Genomic DNA, 18,862 nt, shown 5'->3' with positions numbered 1-18,862 from the left:
TGGAAATGCTGTTATAGCATGTATATTTAGCCTGCTGCTGGCATTCTTCTATCCTATTTTTTGTGAATAACAGCAACAGAAATTTCCACACCTGTCCAGAGCATGTTGTCCATGTTTTAGCATCAGTTCACAGCTGAAACAGCAGAACCTTTGGGAACACCAGAGCCAACATGTGACTAGGACACAACCACACAGGATAGCTCTGTCCACTACACATGGACATGGTTAAAGCTGGCTCCAGAGGACCAGTTAGAAAAGTGCCATTACCCATCCCAGACAGACTCTCTAACTATACTGTCTCACCTCCATCTTTCCAAGTGTAGGCAAATTAAACAAAGAGTAGCTCCAAAATTCCTCTGATATGTAACATAATCCATTATCCTTGGTGTCTTGGGGTCTCAGTTCAATCTAGGATACAGCATAGACATCACCATGGCAATTAAAAAATGCCCTGGAGAAGGGTATAGCACAAAATACACTGCTTATCCTGCTGAACGCCTCTGCAGCTCTTGACACAGAAGTTTTACAAAGGCGCCTTAATAACTCAGGAAGAGAGGATGAATCAGCATTACAGAAATTCTAGTTATTCCTTAATCTACGTCCTCTGAGAGACAGGTTTGAGAGTCCTCTTTTAGTGGGCCTCTATTTTCAACTTTCTCTAAAAATCCATACAGTTCCCTCTTCTCTTTAATGCCTGTGAAGAATCACTGAGAAACGTACTGAGAGAAATAGAGAGATGAAAATCAACTGTGTGTCTCTTTCTGCACAAATGCAACAAGCGTCATGACTGAAATGTCAGAACACCTACACAGTCCTTCAGGCTGCTGTTTTCTGCAACACAAAAGAGCAAACTCTCTTCTATGAAATTAACACTTCTGTCTGGTGGGGTTAGACATGGAGTGAATGCTACAAAATCCATAAAAAATGCTTGTTTGAATTTCTTTAGCTCAGTGAGTGGTTCAGTCAGGCTTAGCAGTGCTCGTTATTTTTACTGTCTTCATTCTTGCATGTAGCAGCATCAGTGGCAGAGGGTAAAAGGCCTGCTTCTTTGCTCTCAAATACTTAACTGGCAGAATTGTGTAGTTATTGAGAGTCATTATGGGGATGCCAACCACAGAAATATGTTAATACTTGTGGCTGAACACAGAAAACAAGCCGCTAAATGTCCAAAATAGTAGCGCTGTATAATTAAACGTGTGTGGGTCCACCAACTCTGCACATGGTCATTGACTGTCTTCCCTTCAGGCTACTCCATTATCAGGATCATAAAAGCAATGTGGAGACGTGATTATAGGCCATGCAAATATGGCTTCACCGCTACCAGAGGTGAACTGGATAAATATCATATTCCCATGTTGCTGCCAGTGAGCAGCACCATGGCCTCGTGCCATGCCCTTAGCACTTCCCAGTTAGCTGTTCTTGAAGCCAATGTTAACAGCCTTTGCTTTTTACAAATTGAATTCTAGTTTAAATAACAGGCAAGGACATGAAAGCATAAGTGAAGGTTAAATCTGAATATAAGTTTAGTTCAGACTTATGTGGTTTTTTTTAAAAATAATACTTTTAATTTTAAAAAATCAAAATAAATTAGTTAACACATTAAAACTGAATTATTTAAGTAATTAAAATTCTAAGTGAACTTTAAAAAATTTCTTTTCCTGTTTAAGTGCTTGTACATATATGCTCCCTGCTGCCAGCCCATTGTGACATCTCCTTTTTTTTGTAACTCAGAGATATATTTAGATTGGGAACAGTTGGATTGTTTAGTAGTCTATTCAGGCGAACAGAGTGAGGAGTTCAGGAGAAACTGAAGAATTCACATCTGATTCATCTAAATTTGAAGTGATTAACATCTGAATGTTTCTATGTTAATACACCATTCATAGATAGAAAAGTGTTTGTGTGCAATCCATTGACAATGGATTGGTCTATTGACTTTGTTCAACTACTGTCAGCACTATTAGATTTGTAAATTACTGAAAACTTTTTCTAGTGTGTGCTTTTCTGAGGGAAAAGCAGGCACTGTATCTGCACATCCAAGAATACAGCCCTAAAATGAAACAGAACACAAAGAGAATGCTACCTGCTGCATTGTTCAAGGGCCAGAGCCCCTGATAATTCAGCCCACAGCATTCCTAGAAGCCTTCCCAGAAAAGAAATAGATATGAACTTAGGTGCTAAGTAGGGACATCATGTACTGTCTACTACTTGAATGACAGAAATAATGTCATTTTAACTGTATATAGTCTTTAAAAAAAAAAAAAAAAAAGGAACAATTCTGAGTATTACAGACATTTCAATCCCCAAACTTCTGCAAATTAAAAGCTTCGTGTAAGAACAAGTATTAGTTAGCCAGACCTGGCTCCCAGAAGTTATGTTTTGTGCTGTAATTTTGGTTTATTAGCTGATCTCTGAGGAATAGTAACGATTACTAGATGGTGATTGCAAAATCTGTTGTTCTAATAAGAGGTCCTGTGTAAAATGTGAAAGCTTTTTGCTCTGATGCCTGTACTCTAGAGCAATCTGTCACAAAAGAATTTATTTTCTAGAACCTTAATCATACTTTTCCCAGTAAGGATGCAAACCTTCTTCATCATAAGTGGCATACCCAGTAGGGGTCCACTCACTGTTTAAGTTATTGGCGCATCCATACCAATGTCGTTAGAAAACAAAGAAATTAAGTACTGAGCTTTTATGATTCATCCTGATTATTTGTGTAACAAAGGATAAGAAAAATGTTAGAGAAACTGCTTTGCTTTACTCATATTAAAAAAAAAGCCCAAACAAACAGAAAAACCCCAGGTGACTTGTATTACATTTCCAAAGAGCTCTCCTGTGGAACCAGAAATGAGAACAGAAGCTCTGTTGTTCACATAAAATGAACATCTCTAATGTCCTCCTGTTACCTATTATCAGGAGGTTTTTTTATAGTCTTTAGTCAGTTCTTTTTTCCTTTCTGCAAACTGCCTTAAATTAAATTCCTTGCTTCCCATTCCATCCTGCAGAATAAAGACTGTGTTTAAAGTATCTTTCCAGATCTAATACTGCTTGAGAAGACTAGGTGAAAGAAATGCTGAAGGAAAAAATAGTCAAAAAAGCCAGAAGATACAGAAAATATTTAGAAGCACAGGACAAATATGACAGAAAGAAGGCTGCAGTTTCTCGTAATATATCAGTATCTCACCATAGCAGGACAGGGAGAGGTGTTGTCTGCTTGTTTAAATAGATCAATTATCAGAATATTTCAGACTGTTATTTGAAAATATCTCTTTTTCATATTTCATGGGGAAGCAGAATGCTCTTATTTCTGTTATAATCCAGTAACTTTCATAGGTATTAAACTAACTAAAAATATCAGAAAGCATATCTCAGCACAGTTCCAGTTCTCTAAACTCTCAGAAAAAAAACATGGTAGAATAGAAATGGCCATAAGATGAAAGTGAAAATAGTTTCTCCCTTTAGCATGGAGGGAATAAAGATCGAGCAGCAAAGTGAGAGGAAAATAAAGCTTGGAGAGACTTTTTCTAATGTACACAAGTGGATGCTAAAAATTAAAATAATAATGCAGATTTTATGAGCTTTTGCCATAACCATTGTTTGCAAAGAGGCTGCTGAGGTTCGATAAACAGCTTAGGAACTTCTTTAGCACCATTTCTCAATGATCCTCTTGATTTAGTTTATTCGTCTTTCCAGATTTTTTTTTTTTTTAATGGCGGGGGGATGTTTGGTTTATAGTCTGTTTCTTTACAGAAGCTGTTCTGCTTCCTTGACTACCAGCATAATTTCCTTTTCAAAAATGTCAAGTTATTTCACATTACTCTCTTGCCCGGTGGGTTGAGGGTGTTTGGTTGCAAATACTGAGTTCCAGATTCTTATGCAGAGGCTTTGCCGCTAGGCGCTGTATGTAAGTCATTGAAGTCACCTGTATCACACTATGTAAAATGAAACAAGGACAAAAGCCCTTGAATATATAAACCTAAGTCATACAAGTAACCAAGGGCAATGTAGGATGAGCAAACTGACTGAGTTCAGATAAACATTAAAAAGTTTGCATGCTTTCATATTTCCTTTGGTCTGCATTAGTGAGCTGAAGAGCCTAAAGGAACACGGTTTCTCTTGAGATCCTGCTGCTGCTCACCACGTACAAACAACTATTCAGCACTTTCTTTTTCTCTAACTAGTAATTAAAAAGAACAAGCAGGAGAAACTGGTAAATAAGCAAAAACTGTTGTGTAGTAAATGATTTAATTAGCTAATAAATGTCTGGAGGAGCCATGAAAGATTTCTGACTAAATGGTGTTACGCAACATAAGAACTTGAATATTCATGTAGATAAATTACTAAATTCAACTTTCTTAAATAAATTCTTAAATGTTGATTCATCTGCTAGTTAAAAAAAAAAAAATCAGAGTTAACCAAAATGGACAGATTCATACCCACCAAAATGTCTGTCACCATCAGTCTCAGTACAGCAGTCACAAGCTAGGATAGTATTGATCCAGCATTTTCCCAGGTTTAGCAATTTGGCTCAGATAGAGATGGAGCTAGCTTGTTTTTTTGCTAAGTATATGACAGATTTTAATTGAAGAAGAACCACTGGTAGGGGTTTGTGAGCCGTTTCAGCTAATCTAAGTCCAAACTAAGTACAGCTCATCTTGAAAAATGACTACTCAAAAAATGGGTACAGCTAACTGCTCAGTCCCAGAGGCACCGGGCAAGCCGAAGGGTGGGTTTACCAAGGCCTTATCCTGTAGTTTTTTGCTAAGAATGTTATTCAGAAAGGCTTTTGTAATGTCAAAATATGTACCTTGCTGCAAATAGTCAAGAAATCTGGTTTCACCAACAGTGTCTTATGCTCTGTACTCAATTTTGTTGAAGAAGGAAAAGTGCCTCATTTTTCCATAAGTGTTTTTAGTGTTGTTCCCAAGTTGGGACATGGGAGGTTCTGCTTAGATGTTAGAAAAACAAGTCTAGCAGGCTGATAGTTGAATCCTGAAGTGGGTTGCCCAGGGAATCTCCATCTGTGGCTGGACACAGTCCTGAGTAATGTGGTCTATTTAAACATATTTGGAGCAGGAGCGTGGACTAGATGACCCCTGGAGGCCTCTTCCAAACTAAAATAAGACTGTAGGATTCTTCTACTTGTTTAGATAGCAGTAAAAATGGAGTTTGAACCATCAATGTATCTCTCAATGTATTCCAGTTCTTCATGTCCGTGTTATCTAAGCAGTGTGAATATATGATCATTTTGCATTATTTCTAAAGTGTCATCTTCCGATTTTTGAGGATGGAATTCCCTAAGATACATTTCTCTTAATTCTGTTAACTTACAGTAGATACGAACATGTCTGTTGTAAAAATGTCGGGCTAGGCGCAAAATTAATACCTGCATGACCACTTAATTTGTTTTTCTATGCCACTCACTATTCTGCAGGAGATGCAGCAGAGCAGGAGCAGCACTGCTGCTGTGGCTGTGCCTGGGGTTTGCTCTGAACCCCAATACATGGCAGCTCAGTATTCTACTCTGATGCCACTATTGGGATGGATGTTACAAGAGAAAATAAGAATTTTAGAAGGTGTTTGCCTCCACATAGTATTCTAAAAAGTGGCTTTCATTGTATCCAGTGTTGACATTGTATAGCATCAGCATATTTCAAATTCTGTTTCTCACAAATGCATATGCTGGAAGTTTTTCCTAAGTGTAAGTTAGGCTCATGCTCCATGACAACACTGAAATACCAGACAGGCATAGGCCAAAGACTAGCTTTTTGTGCAGGTAGTGGCGTTTCCATGAGGTGAGTTGTAGAGAAAAATATGTAGCTTCTCTACATCATGTCCCTTATTTTTTTGATATTGTACTGAAGCTATGACCTTGACCAAACATGACCATCCATTAAAGTCCCCTTTCTCTCCTGCCACTAAGGTATGCAGATACCCTTAGTATTTGTCTGTTAAGACTTTCCTTCTGTCAGAGCGGAATGGCAGAGACCTCAAGTAAGGCAGAGCAGCAGCCAGGATCCAGCCTGGTTCAGTCTGTTCTGCCAGGGATTTGACAGATCTGCTCTGGATAGGTCTGACTCCCAGTACAGCTTGTATCAGCTGAGAAGCCATTAAAGTGAACACATAAACTACAGGAAAATGTGATGGTGACATGTTTTGTTTCTAGCTTGTTAAACCAGTAATTGTTATTGCAACTTAGCTGTCATTCCCACCAGCATTTGCTTCTTGTTGACAATGAAGAAAACACATTTGTTTTATAGTGTGAAGCTTAATTTCCTTCATGGTTGGTTTCTTTCTTTGCCTGTCAATCCCAGATCTCTGAGAAAGAAATGCAGTCAGTTTTATAGCAAGCAGAATGATCTGTAACTGAACTGCCAGTACAAAAACTATGGCTTCTTGCTGATTTTGAAGGGATGTTTTGAAAGGCACATAGGATCACAAACTCCCTTTTGAATCATATTGCCTAAGACTGCCAGTCATTCACTGTGCACAGATTGGCTAGTGATGTGTGGATATTTGCCCTTCACTTTGTATGGTTTTTAATTACACTTGACAACTCTGGAAGAAAGTAACTGTGTGAAGTTGACTGCTTGCTGGCCTTCAGGCATTTGTGTCTCCAACAGCCAACTGTTCATCCAGTAGTCAAGAACATGGTATGGCCATGTCAGGAGTGTGGGGAACAGAGAGCCGTAAAGAAGAGAGAGCCGTAAAGAAGGCTTCTGTAAGCTGTGTCATCACTATAGGAGGATTTGGCCATACAACAAACCTTTCTCTGGGTGGTTAATACTTAAAACCATGTTAGGTTAGCATACTCAGGCCAAATGTGTCTATATAGAATGACACCAAATGTGCAGTTTCTGAAAGCCAGGAAAAAAAAGTCTGTTCATAGCCCTGTTCTGTTTAGGATCAAAGTGTTTTTTTGAGCCCTCCTCTTCTGAAATAATTCTGAAATAAATTGTATGTAGTCTTAACCAAAACCCCCACAGCATCAGGGTTTTTATCCTGGTTATCAAAATAAATTAAGCTCTAGAGAAGTGTTTCCTGAACACAGAGTTATACAAAAATCCTATGAAGGGGACTGTGCTGATCTCTACCAAAGCAGGAGATCCTCCAGTAGCCATGAGAAGGCTCATATGTGGCAGGAGGTCATTTCCCAAAAGGGAGCTACAGAAGGCGGCCTTTTCAACTAAGTCCATAGTTGGTAAGGGGTTTTATTAAAGTCTGGTTTAAGATTCAGTTGAAGCACCATGTACTGTGCTGAGTTCTAGAGATAAATTAAATTGTGGAGTTTTGTTCAGGTGCTCAGTTTGACCAGGCCTTGAACCGACTGGCTAAGCTTTCCTGAATATATTGGCCTGTTACTACCAAAGATAAAAATCTAATTAAAGTCAGAGACGCACAGAATGTGTAACTACAGCTGGGGACTAGAGCCAGTAGGAGCTGCTGCAGAAGCCACTAGGTAGCTTGATGCATTGGAAAGAGGAGCTAGACCAAAGCTCCATCACACAGATGATACGGAGCCAAGAGAACCAAGTGGTTATTTCTGCCCTGTCCTCCACGGCAAGAGACCCATGAAGGTTTGAGCCAGTGAGAACAGCTGCAGCAATAGCCCCGGTGGGGACCTTCAGGCATTCAGACCTTTGAAGCACTGCCTGTCCCATGATGTCCGTCGTTCTCTTCAGCTTGCTTAATTTCCTCTGACCTGCCTTGTCCTCATGACTCCCACTGCCCTTCTAATGCTTCTTTCTTTGTGTTACCTTGACACAATCTAAAGGAATCCAATGAGGAGATGAATCATTAAATTAATATATCCCTTATTAACACTGTATCATTTATTCCTTTTGCATTGTTTCTCACTTTTACGCCTTTTCAGTTGTCTCTGATTGTCCAAAGGCATTCTTGCTTACTTGTCTATTTAGACTGACTCTTTGTGCCAACAGTCACCTACTACTTCTACCTGCAGAGTGTTCAGTGTGAGGAGATTCCCTTTTTTCAGTATCTCTAGGCCCGTCCATAATAAACATCATTAGTAACAACAGCGTGCCTACATACAGTTAGTGGGATGTTAGTGTCATCTGTTCTATCAGCCCTGTGGTACAGGCTTCTATATCACACCCAAGTTCTGGTGTGGTGCCTGGCTGTCCTCGCCTAGCTCTCCGATGCCCGTGCAGTACAGCTGCAGTCTGCATCCGTCTGCCAGCACCTTGTGAAGTTGTTGCACTCCACATAAAGCATATTTTTCACTTGCCATCAATCAAAGAATATACAACTCCATATAGCTTCCGTTCTGTTCGTTGGTATCACATATATTAAAACCTCAGGTGCCACAGACAAGGATAAAACTGACATATTTTGCCTGTTGGCTTTAGTGGCACTGACACTGAAACTGCTCACTGACTACAACTGCCTACTCTCACTATAGCAAATAGTAAATATCACACTGGAAATACACAGCCTAGTTTTTACCTTAGGTCTAATAAATCTAAAAGTTGAAAAAATGTGCAGAGAAACTGTGAGCGTTGAAACCTGCGGAGTTCTGTGTGTGTGTGCTGACCTTTAGATATTAAATGAACAGTGAGTATCTGGATTTTGGCAATTGGCAGCTTGCAAGAGAACAGAAAGTAAGCTATTTGTCGTGAATAATCCCACCTTTTTTTTTTAAATTTTGTTGTGCCTCATACTTTTAAGCATCTGATGGAAAGATAATGCCATTTCGAGGTTAACTGCTAGTTTTAAGTAATTAACTTGTTAGTGGCCATAGCTAGTTGAATTCAGTAAAAATGAATACTGTAAACCCACTTATGTGTAGAGTTTGATCTCTGTGCCACAGTGACAGAGTGAAGCTTAAATTACTCATATTTGAACCCAAAAGATCCTAGAGTGCATTTTACAAGCCTGTCAAGCACTGCACAGGAGTGTCTATTGATGTACCAAACAACTGTGGCTGCAAATACAGCAGCTAAAATTTAAACAGAAAGAATTTAGCAATGTTGTCTAAATAAGATAAGAAATAATACCACTTGGATTTTGGCCAGGATACCCCCTTCCTCTCAGTTCTCCTCCATCTCCAAAATGAGTAGGTCTTCAGTGACCACCAGAAATCAAGAACTTTGGTTTTGCACATCCCCCCCAGACTACACTTCTTGTTGGTTCTAAGTACAGTTAGGAATTCAAAAGGCAAAGTATGCAGTTCGAGCTTCACTTTAAATATTTCATCCTGCTAAGAAGGTTGGGAAATACTGACAGATGTAAGAAAGTGGAAAACTTTATTTTTAAGTTTACTTCTTTCAAAAGGCAGTCAAAACCTGGCATTGTGTCTTGAATTATTTGTGCTTTCCAGTATCTTGCTGTCTTCCTTTGCTATCACAAATCTCCATTCTGGGAATGAAAAATCCACCCTTTAAAATAGTTTCCTAGAAGGTTACAGACTCACCACATCCATGATCTGCATGAGGCTGAGAGTGAAATAGACAGTGAGCGGCTGGGAATCATTTGCAACTGGTCGCTCCAGAGGGTTGTAATTTTTCAGCAGCTCCTTATACAGCTTCCTTTGGAACTCTCCTTGCAGGGACTCTTCAGGCACAGGAATAAATAGATAAATAATTAGGATTCTACAGCAGAAAGTAAAGCTAGAACACATGTTCTTTTCCTGCTATTCTGTATCTATTATTTTACCTGCTGCATTCCCAGGAAATGCCACTGTAATTCATATAGTCCATTAGCTACTACAGCAAAATCTTATCACAAATGTATCATTTCCCTTCCAGATCAGCCTGTAAGGAGAATTCCCTCTTCAATCATTTCTTGGCTGGCCAGGAGTAATAAATTCTAAATGCTAATGATGCTTTGTCAACATATGCACCCTTTGGTGCAGCAGCAAGAAGTGATTAAGAGGAAAATACACTGCCCGTATTTTGACACCTGTCCTGGTACAGCTATAACCAGGAAAGCAGAACAGAGATATGGCAGAGGGCATCAGCAAGGCAACGGTAGAAAAATGGCCACAGGTTAGACTGAACCTGAGAGACTGCTTCAGACTGAGAACTCTGCGGGGCAAGTGCTCTCTGCTTTGTTCTCTCTGTTCATGCAACTACAAAGAAAGTGGGGGTACAGGGTTCCTGGCAGAGATGATAGGCACTACATTAATATATGTGATAATAATCAGGGATTTCTGTCTTCTTTACACTTCAAATCCAGGGAGGGTCTTTATTCTGCCATTTTTCTATGGAGGGAACGGGAGCAGGTCCATATGGATGGAGCAGAGCAGTGTCAGAAGGAAAGGAAATCTGGGTCAGGGTAGGAACAGGTCCCCTGGATGCAAGCCCTCCCTGACCCCCCTCCAGACGGATTTTCCTCTCCCTTCTTATTTTCTAGCCCTGAATTCCCTCCACGGAAAGCCACAGTCCCAGCCCTGAGGCAGCTACCACTTAAGCTTCTTGCCGGAGTTTGCTCCCCCATCCCCATCGCTGTGTCTCTTGCCGGCAGCTCCCAGCGCTGCCGAGCCCACCGAGCTGCCCGGGACAGAGCGGGGGCTCCGGGGCAGCCCCCCCGCCCGCCCTGCCGGCCCGCGGCAGCGCGGAGTCACTCACCGCGCACGAGTCCCGCCGCCGCCAGCAGCCAGAGCGCCAGCTCCTGCAGGCCCATCCCGGGGCACCCGCCGCGGCCGGGGTCGGTGACGGCAGCAGCGGCTTCTCCCGCCGACGAGCCCTGCCGGCCCCGAGCAGGGCTGGGGCGCGGGCCGAGGCGCGGATCGGCGCCGCTGGGAGCCGCCGGTGCCCCGGGGACCTCCGGCAGCTCGGCCCCTTCCTGCGCCCGCACCGGAGCTCGCCCTACGGCGCTGCCGGCTCGGGCGGAGCGGAGGAATGCTGACGGCCCGCCTCCGCGTCCTGCCTCTCCGCCTGATGGATTTTCCTCTCTTCCCTAATCCTTGAGCGGCCCCGGGCCGGAGGGGAGGGGGTGAAGCCGCTCGCTGGCTGTTACCGCAGCCGGAGCGATGCGTTGCGCTGGGCAAAGCGGCCCCGGCATTATAGGGAGGAGATCTGGAGCAGCCCCCTCCCCTGCTGGGCAGCCGCACCCCGCAGCCCTCCCCGCTCCGCGGGGCCTGTCCCCGAGCCCTGCCAGCTGGCGCCCTCCCGCAGCAGTCTGGGCTCCCCGGCCGCGGGACGGAGTCCCGGAGAGCGGAGGCGGCTCCGGGCGGGGCAGAGCTCAGCCCAGCTCCCCGCAGGGCAGCGCCCGTGCCCGGGGCCGCGGGGACGACGCCCTGCCCGCGCTTGCCCAAAAAGCCAAAGGGCATCAGGTCCCTGAGCGCCACGGAGCTGCCCTCCCAGCTCCCTCCTCAGCCCAAGGGCTTGGCCAGTCTGTTTTGCCATCAGCAGCGGCTGCTGCTGTGAAAGGCAGGAATTTAGCCCACAGGGCAGCAGAGTCCCCTGGGCAGGGTGGGGATCCAGGGCAGGGCCAGTCCCTGCTGGCCTTAGCCAGGAATTGGGCTTCGGTCACATTTGGGAGAAGTGGGAGATGGGCAGAATGATGTTGCACACATGGCTGTTAAATCCCCAGCAGAGACGCAGAGCTGGCGGCTCAGGTGCCACATGTTTTGTCTAGATATAGGAGAAACAACCATAGCTGAGCGGTGCTGTGTTTAGTGCTTGACAAACACGACTGAGTAAAATGATGCCTGAGCTCCTGCCTGCCGTAGATGTAAGTGCAGCGCAGTTGGAAAGCAAGCCTAAAACATCTATTGCATTTTGTTGATTGTTTTCCATTTGCATCTTTAAAGCATATTTTTGAGACCATGCATGGGTTATTTCTTTCAGTCCAAATCCCTGCCTTTCAAATCCAGTTGCTGCCTTAAATTAATGTCTTAGGTAGCTGCATTTGAGGAAAAATGGTATGGAAGAGTGTGCTCATTTGCAAGGGGTAACTAAATGCTTGTTTATCAAATAACCCAGCAAACAGCAGTTTATTAGTCCATGTTAATTCTCAGCTTTAAAAATCCAAGTGGTCTGTTTTGGCTGAAGCACTGAATTAATTTATGTAGCCACTGTTTAAGTATTTTTAAATGTTGAGCACAGGACCAGAGGAAACTAGGGGCAAACCAAGTAGTCAGCACATTGATGCATCATGTGTTCCAGCCATAACATACAGGAGGACTGAAACATTCCCCTTTGCAAATGAACCAACATCCGAACAACTTTATGGAGAGGTGGTAGAAACCAGCAAGTGGCAATGATAACTCTCCAAAAGCCAAGCCACAGCGGATGTAGGGACATACACTGTCAAAGTTCTCGGGTACCTTTTTTTTAAAAAAAAAAAACTAGGTTGAGCTTATTGTTTCTCTCCTATGTGTTTTGTTTTGTTTATTTGTCTTTTCCATGAGATGTTGACCTTTTTGGATCAGCTAGCAGACAGGAGCAAGTTGCTAGGGGAGCTATGTGTTTTTCGCAGAGAAACCAGTGTTATTTTCCATTTGTATTAATATTTCAACCCTACCATGGCAATGCTCTTATTATGGTACCCAGATTTGTGCATTGTCTCATTTTGGGAAGGAAACTCATTTTCTTTCCTCCTGCTCCTGTTATCCACTGCTGTTTTGGCAGAGGTGCCCCAGATCTTTCTGGGTGTACAGTAAACAGCATCAGTTCTTCAGGCAAGAAATCTGGAGAGGAAATGTACAAGTCATGGCTGACCTCTACTGTTGGCTCGCTTTTTTGCTGTGCACATTGCCTTGTTGACAACTAGCTCACCCAGTGGTGGTGGCCGGGGCAGAAGCGTGCACAGCCCAAGGTTCCTAAAGCTGTTACAGGACTCAGAAGGTAAAGCCTTCAGGGGATGGTGCTGAAACCTCAAATTCCAGTAGCATAAGCACTGAAAGCATAATTCGTTACTATTTCTTTGATAAATCTTGATTTATTTTTTTTTGTTTGTGGTAGTCTCATTTGTTTTTGATGTTAGCAGATTGAATTTTCTAGGCACTTCAGAAATTCTTTTCTTTTTGTATTCTTTAATAGCTATCAGCAGCCCAGGTGCTTGATTAAACTGTGTTCAATCAGGTGCATTCCATCTAGAGGGTTTACCTTTTTAGTCAGGGATTCTGGTGTGAATGCACACAAAGGGCAAGAAAGGGTTACGTTTGCTTTCTATAGACATCCTGGCTAATAAAATTTACTTTCACAAATATTTATATGGGTTGATTGCCTCGATACTAGCAAAGAAACATTAACAAACACTATACTGAAGCTTTTATTTATGGCAAAAGTTACCTTGGTAAAAGTCTACTGTTTACAACTTAAAAGTGAGCTGTACAGGCTGTTTTCTTTGCCTCCAGTGCCCACCAGAAATAGGACCCGCTCTTGTCTGAGCTTTAATTCTTATTCCTGTTGTGTGCTGTTCAGCCAAGTGATTTGGAGGCAGCTGTTTCCCGTCTCCAGCTAATAACTTTCTAGTCACAATGATCAATGCAAGTTCATTTTACAATTGCAGTCCGTAGAAACTATTGTGGGTCTCCCAGTTCACCTCCCATGGCTGGGTGTTTGCCAGGATATAAACAAGCCCTTAGTTTCTCATATACATTGGACGTAATCAGACACGGCCAATTGTGTGTCTGTTTATGAGTACCCAGTATATTCCCGGAGATAACAGTGTGCACAGATCACACATTTTCACATGAAGATCAAGCATAAGAAACTGTTTGTGGTAATAGTATGTATTTAATACCAGTGTGCTGTCTATTGTTCCTTTATTTGGTAAGCAAAGACATAAATATAGCCTTGTACAAAAGGCAAACATCCTCACCTGAGTAGTATTTTGCATCTATTTTGGTAGTCTGAGTGAGGCGCAGAGCTATTAGAGAAACAGCTACAGGGTTCTGAATTAATGTGTCTATAGAGAGGAACCTCATCATAATTGTAAGGTGTTTGTTTATACCCAAAGAGTATCTTCCTAGTTTCCTTTACAAGGCTAATCTCATACATTGGTCAGTTAAAAGAACCAAGGGCTGAAGAACATTCAGAATGACTCGTGCAGTCATTAGAAGGTGTTGCAGTTGTCCAGGGGTTATAATATCCGGGAGTGTGAGGAATATCCTCTTTTTCTCTTTGCAGAGATTTACAGATGAGCAAAAGCGTGCACCTTACTAATTGTGGCAGATGATAAAATAGCCCTGAGATTAGGCTGATGGTGCAGAAGTGACCGTCTCCTACTATATGCAACTCAAGTGACTGCAGCACTTTCTGACTTGGATCTAATTATTGTGCAACTGCAATGACCTGGCACTTCCATATCCACAAAAAAATCTGCTTTTCCTTCTTTTTAGAGAAGGTGGTAGCATAGGCTAGGATTTTAAATGGCAACGTACAGCATATGTTAGATGAGACATAGGCACTTTTATTTGCATGTTATTAGAATTTAATTACCTTTTTAATTGTTACCTTTTCGAAAAATTCTTTTTAGGTAGCCGTAGTAATTGCATCTCTTGTTATTAGTTATTCTCTGTTGTTTATTTTGCACAACTCTAGTCTTAGTGATGGAGAACGTGTATGTGTTGGCATTGATTTTTTCCTGTAAAATATCCTGAAACAATATATTGCTTCTTGATTGCCAAGAGGTGGCAGGTAGTTTTGATGTTGAGTTTTCTAATTTGAAGGACAAATTAGTGATCTGAAATTTGGTTAATTTTGTAATTAAACTTCATATTCTATACATCCAGTCTTGAACGGAGGTTCACAAAGATAACCTCTTCCCAAATTCTTAGCTCCTGCACTAGTATGTGATTTCCAGAAAATGATCCATTGCCCAAATGTTTTTTTGTTGGGAAGGATAAAGAAGAGCACAAATGATTCTGTTATTTAAAATCAACAAAGCTTCTGCTCTCCCACTTTGTAAAAAGTACAGAGAAGAGCATTTCTGAACAGTGCTCCGCTGTTTGATTGCTTAAAATTTGCCTAATGCATTTGTGTAACTAACAAATAGGGCCATGGTAATTTCTATAATGCCAACATCTTTCAAAATTCATTCCTGTCTTTATTACTGTTAGCATACACTCACATTAAAGTGTGGGCATAGTTATTAAACAGCAGCGGTAACACCACTGTGATATTGTGAATGGAATATCTCAAATGAAACAACTGCAGCATATCTAGCCTACAGGTGCTTTTCTGTGTCAAAAAGTGTCACGGGTTTTCCTTGACATCATGGTTAGCACATTTCCACTTTTTGTGTAAGAAATTATTTGTTCCTCTCATTTCAGCCTCTGTCAGGTCCTTCTGAGTCATTTTGTAATTCCAAGGCTTGGCGTTGGTTTCTCACTGACACAGAATTCACAGCATTACAGAGTCACTTTGCTATCTTTTTGCATGAGTGTGAACAACAGAAAGTTGGCAAAACTGCTTTTCTTCACCCTGGTTAATTTTAAATAACTACATAATTTACTGTTCACAGAAGCTAATTAAAGTTGACAAGAAATCTGCATTTTAGGCCTGCAGCTTTAACAGATCCTCACTGTAAGCATCTGAAGATCAACCTTATTTATCTTGTCCTAAAGCAACACACTAGAAGTTTTTATTTGCTGAAAAAATTACCATCTGCTACAATTCAAATAACTAACATGCGTTCCACAAAATGGTCATTTGATCTGTAAAGGCTGTGCTAATAAGGCCTTTGACCATAAAGCTAATTTCTAATCCTTTCAAAGACAGAAGTGTTTGAAACCTTTTTTTTCCTGGCAATGCTGAATAATGTTGTTTCAAAACTGGGAGTGAATTCATTTAAACTTCGGAGTTGTAGTTGAGGCAGAGGATACGATACAAGTCAGTCTTCTGAAAATAAAAGTAGTCATGGTGTACTTTTCTGCTAGAGAATACTGCATTTTGTCTTGTAGAATTCTAATGGTTAAGTCTCAGTTCATCAAATGCATACAGCTTTAATATAGCTGAGGGGAGAAATAATTTCTTATTTGTCTCTGCATTTTGTCTTGGAATGCACAAATTGCAGATGTACAACTGTATTTCTTACATTGCATAAAACCAGCGTTCCTTAATATTCCCTCCCAGCTTCTCTTGCAAAATCGCAGTGTCGCTCCTAAAGTAAATCAGTCCAGTCCATGTATGATTTATTTTAACTAATCACTGGTGAAGGTGAAGGTGATGTTTTTCAAACATGTGGAACAACAAACATCATGTATCCATTTCTGTTTTAAATAAGATCTCGTCCTTTCTCTGTAATTTTATCTCTTACACTAGCACAGTGCACTGATGCCAGCCACAGGCTACAAAGGGACAAATGCTGTGGTAAGGCACTGGAGACAGGAGGAATTTATCGCTCTTGGCTCTGTGTAATGGCAGCCAGTCATGGCTCCGTGAAAAATGCTGTTTGTCTCCAAACAGCTGGTGACAGCTTCTTCAAGGAAAGTGTTGCAAATGGTGGCATTCAGAGACGGGAAACAAAAAATGAACCGTTTTTGTTGTCAGAACACAGCATATTTGGAGGCCATGGAACCCTCAGAGACAGGGAGATGTTCAGAATGAGATTCCTCCCTGGACTCAAAGGAACTCTTGAATCAGCTATCCGATTGTTTCACCGATGAAGAGCCATGGGAGGAGCTGAAACCACTTTAAATACGTGTTTCGATGGAAAATTCATTACAAATAATTGAAACCACTAGATGTGATCTGTTTTTTCTGGGTCCCTTAGACAGAGAAATACAGCCTTAGGTGCTGCGTGTCCGAAGGCCGGTGGTGGTTTTGCTGAGCTGGGTAGCACAGGCTGTGTTTTTCCGCATGGGCACACGGCAGCGAGCAGCCGGCTCTGCCTCCCCCGCGGCCGCAGATGTGCCTGCTGGCTCTGGGCTGGCTGGCATGGCCACGGGCCGGGGAGTCGCGGGTCCCTCTTCCAGCTGGACTTGTGATGTTATTGTTCGTGACAAAGTGAGTGGGACTTTCCCCTACTCATTCCTGGTTTGAAAGACCAGCCAATCTACTCATCACATCGACTGCAAAGCCAGGGACTGTAAGTGGGCGTACTGAGTGTCAGCAGCATAAATCATGAAGCAGAGGCGTGTGCACGAGCAGTTCTGGCTGTTGTCAATGGAAGTGAAAAATCAAGCCTAAAGCCATGTGTATCAGCACCCACTACCTGGCTTTCGACTAAAATTGGGCCTTGCTGAACAGCTAGTGCCAGAGAGATGGGTTATCACCAGCGTGGGGATGTTGTATGCAAATGAATGGGTATTTTACAATCAGATATTTAAGTAAAACGTAGAAAATATAGCCCTTAGTCATATGTGATTCATCTCCTCAGCACTGAAGAACATGACAGAATAAATGACTGACTAATGGTCCCAGCATAGATATCTGAAGTCAACATTTTATGAGCAAGCTGCGTGGTAGCAGTGAAAATAGACACATGCACTGAGGAGAGACTTTTCAGTAATAAACCTGCCTTTGATTTTAGTGATAGCTGGGTCTCAAAATAAAATTTCCCTGTTTTTCAGTGACATCAAAAGGGTTTTGTTAGTCATGAGTGAATGCAAATTGCTTTCAGCGTGTTTTTCTTGAACTAGATTTAAAAGACTGAGGTTAGTTCAGATAGTTATTATGGACAATTTTTTCTAAAACTTCCTTTTAATATGACAGAGAGGATGAAAAAGGGGAATATGGGGCCATAAAGCAGAGAGAGGAAGGAACTGCCTGTTTTTTGCAGTGATTTTAGTTAAGTTGGAGGATTTTTCAAGCTTGGATAAGCTTCCTTTGTTTGTTTTGCAGGAGGAATTTTAGACCACTGGTTGTTTTAATGACTATTTATAAAATAAAATATATGATAAAAATAAACTAAAAACCTGACCTAGAATTTGTCTACCAGTTAGATGAACATGCTTGAAATGTCTTCTTACCATCAGAAATAATCTAGTTTCACAGAGCTGTAGGACTTTCTTCTTCTGCATATCTTGCTAGTGCAGATATAAGAGGCCAAATCTCTCGTTTTGTATCTCTATTGATTTTGATCCATTTGGTATATTGTTAGATCAGAAGAAAAATTGTCATGGTTACCTGAGTCAGGCAAATAAAGCAAGAAATTTATGGGACCTTATTGAAAGTGTTCTGATTTCATATTTCAAGTTGGTTTCTTTACCTAGAGATGTTTGGATACCCAGACTTCTTTTAATGAAATTAAACTTTCTGAGATTTGTCTATTTTTGCTCTATACATAAAATGTCTACCTAACTAAAACAGTGTTCCTGCTTTTGCTAATTGACATAAGTGAACCTTAGTTTTTAGTTGAAGCTGTTGCTCCTAATAAATCCTCTGGGATGCCTAAATAAGAATGCCACGGGTCTCTTTAGTGACTGTAATTCAAGGCTATCTTTTTATCATGGTCAAAATTGTTCTGGTTTCCCACTTAATTATGAAGGTAATGCAATGTGGCAGGCCAGAGGCAACGATGATACTGCTAATGCCAGGCTGCAGGGATAGCTTGTAAGTAGCTGAGACGGCTTAAATATTTTAAATAATAATTTAATTTATCAGTTTGCTGATGCATTGTCTGTGGTACTGATATTTATAACCCAAACCTTTCAGTGGTTTCACATTATGATGAAGATAGAATATGTTAATAATAGTACCACTTTCAAAAGCATTTCAGTGATTTAAAGCCTGTGCCATACTTTTTAAAGAGACTCTGATCACCTGGGAGCTTAAGTCTTTTGGGAACCCAGTGAGTTTATAGGCCTAAGAGCAGGCAGCTGAGGTTTTTTATTCTTAGGAATAAAAAAAAATAATAAATCAGCAGAAATTTTAGAAAATATTAGTATTTAAAGTTCACATATTGTGTAACAAACTCATTTAAATTATTGATCTTGAAAGTTCTGGAT

General features: G+C 41.4%; 1 protein-coding gene across 1 annotated transcript in view; it reads right to left on the bottom strand.

The window, feature by feature from the left end:
• The window catches only part of CHRFAM7A (CHRNA7 (exons 5-10) and FAM7A (exons A-E) fusion), a 35,816-nt gene extending 24,725 nt beyond the window's left edge, over window positions 1-11,091 (bottom strand). The window contains exons 1-2 of the mRNA XM_082061280.1: window positions 10,590-11,091; window positions 9,434-9,573 (exon numbers count right to left, since the gene is read on the bottom strand). Of these exons, the coding sequence (XP_081917406.1) occupies window positions 9,434-9,573; window positions 10,590-10,644 (195 nt within the window). The 5' untranslated portion in view covers window positions 10,645-11,091. The remainder of the gene's footprint in view (window positions 1-9,433; window positions 9,574-10,589) is intronic.
• Window positions 11,092-18,862: the final 7,771 nt, after the last annotated feature.

The sequence above is a fragment of the Streptopelia decaocto genome, assembly GCF_964273445.1.
Source record: "Streptopelia decaocto genome assembly, chromosome: 9".
Lineage (NCBI taxonomy): Eukaryota > Metazoa > Chordata > Aves > Columbiformes > Columbidae > Streptopelia > Streptopelia decaocto.
The sequence above is the reverse complement of the archived record's forward strand: the minus strand, read 5'-3'. Positions and strand labels throughout refer to the sequence as shown.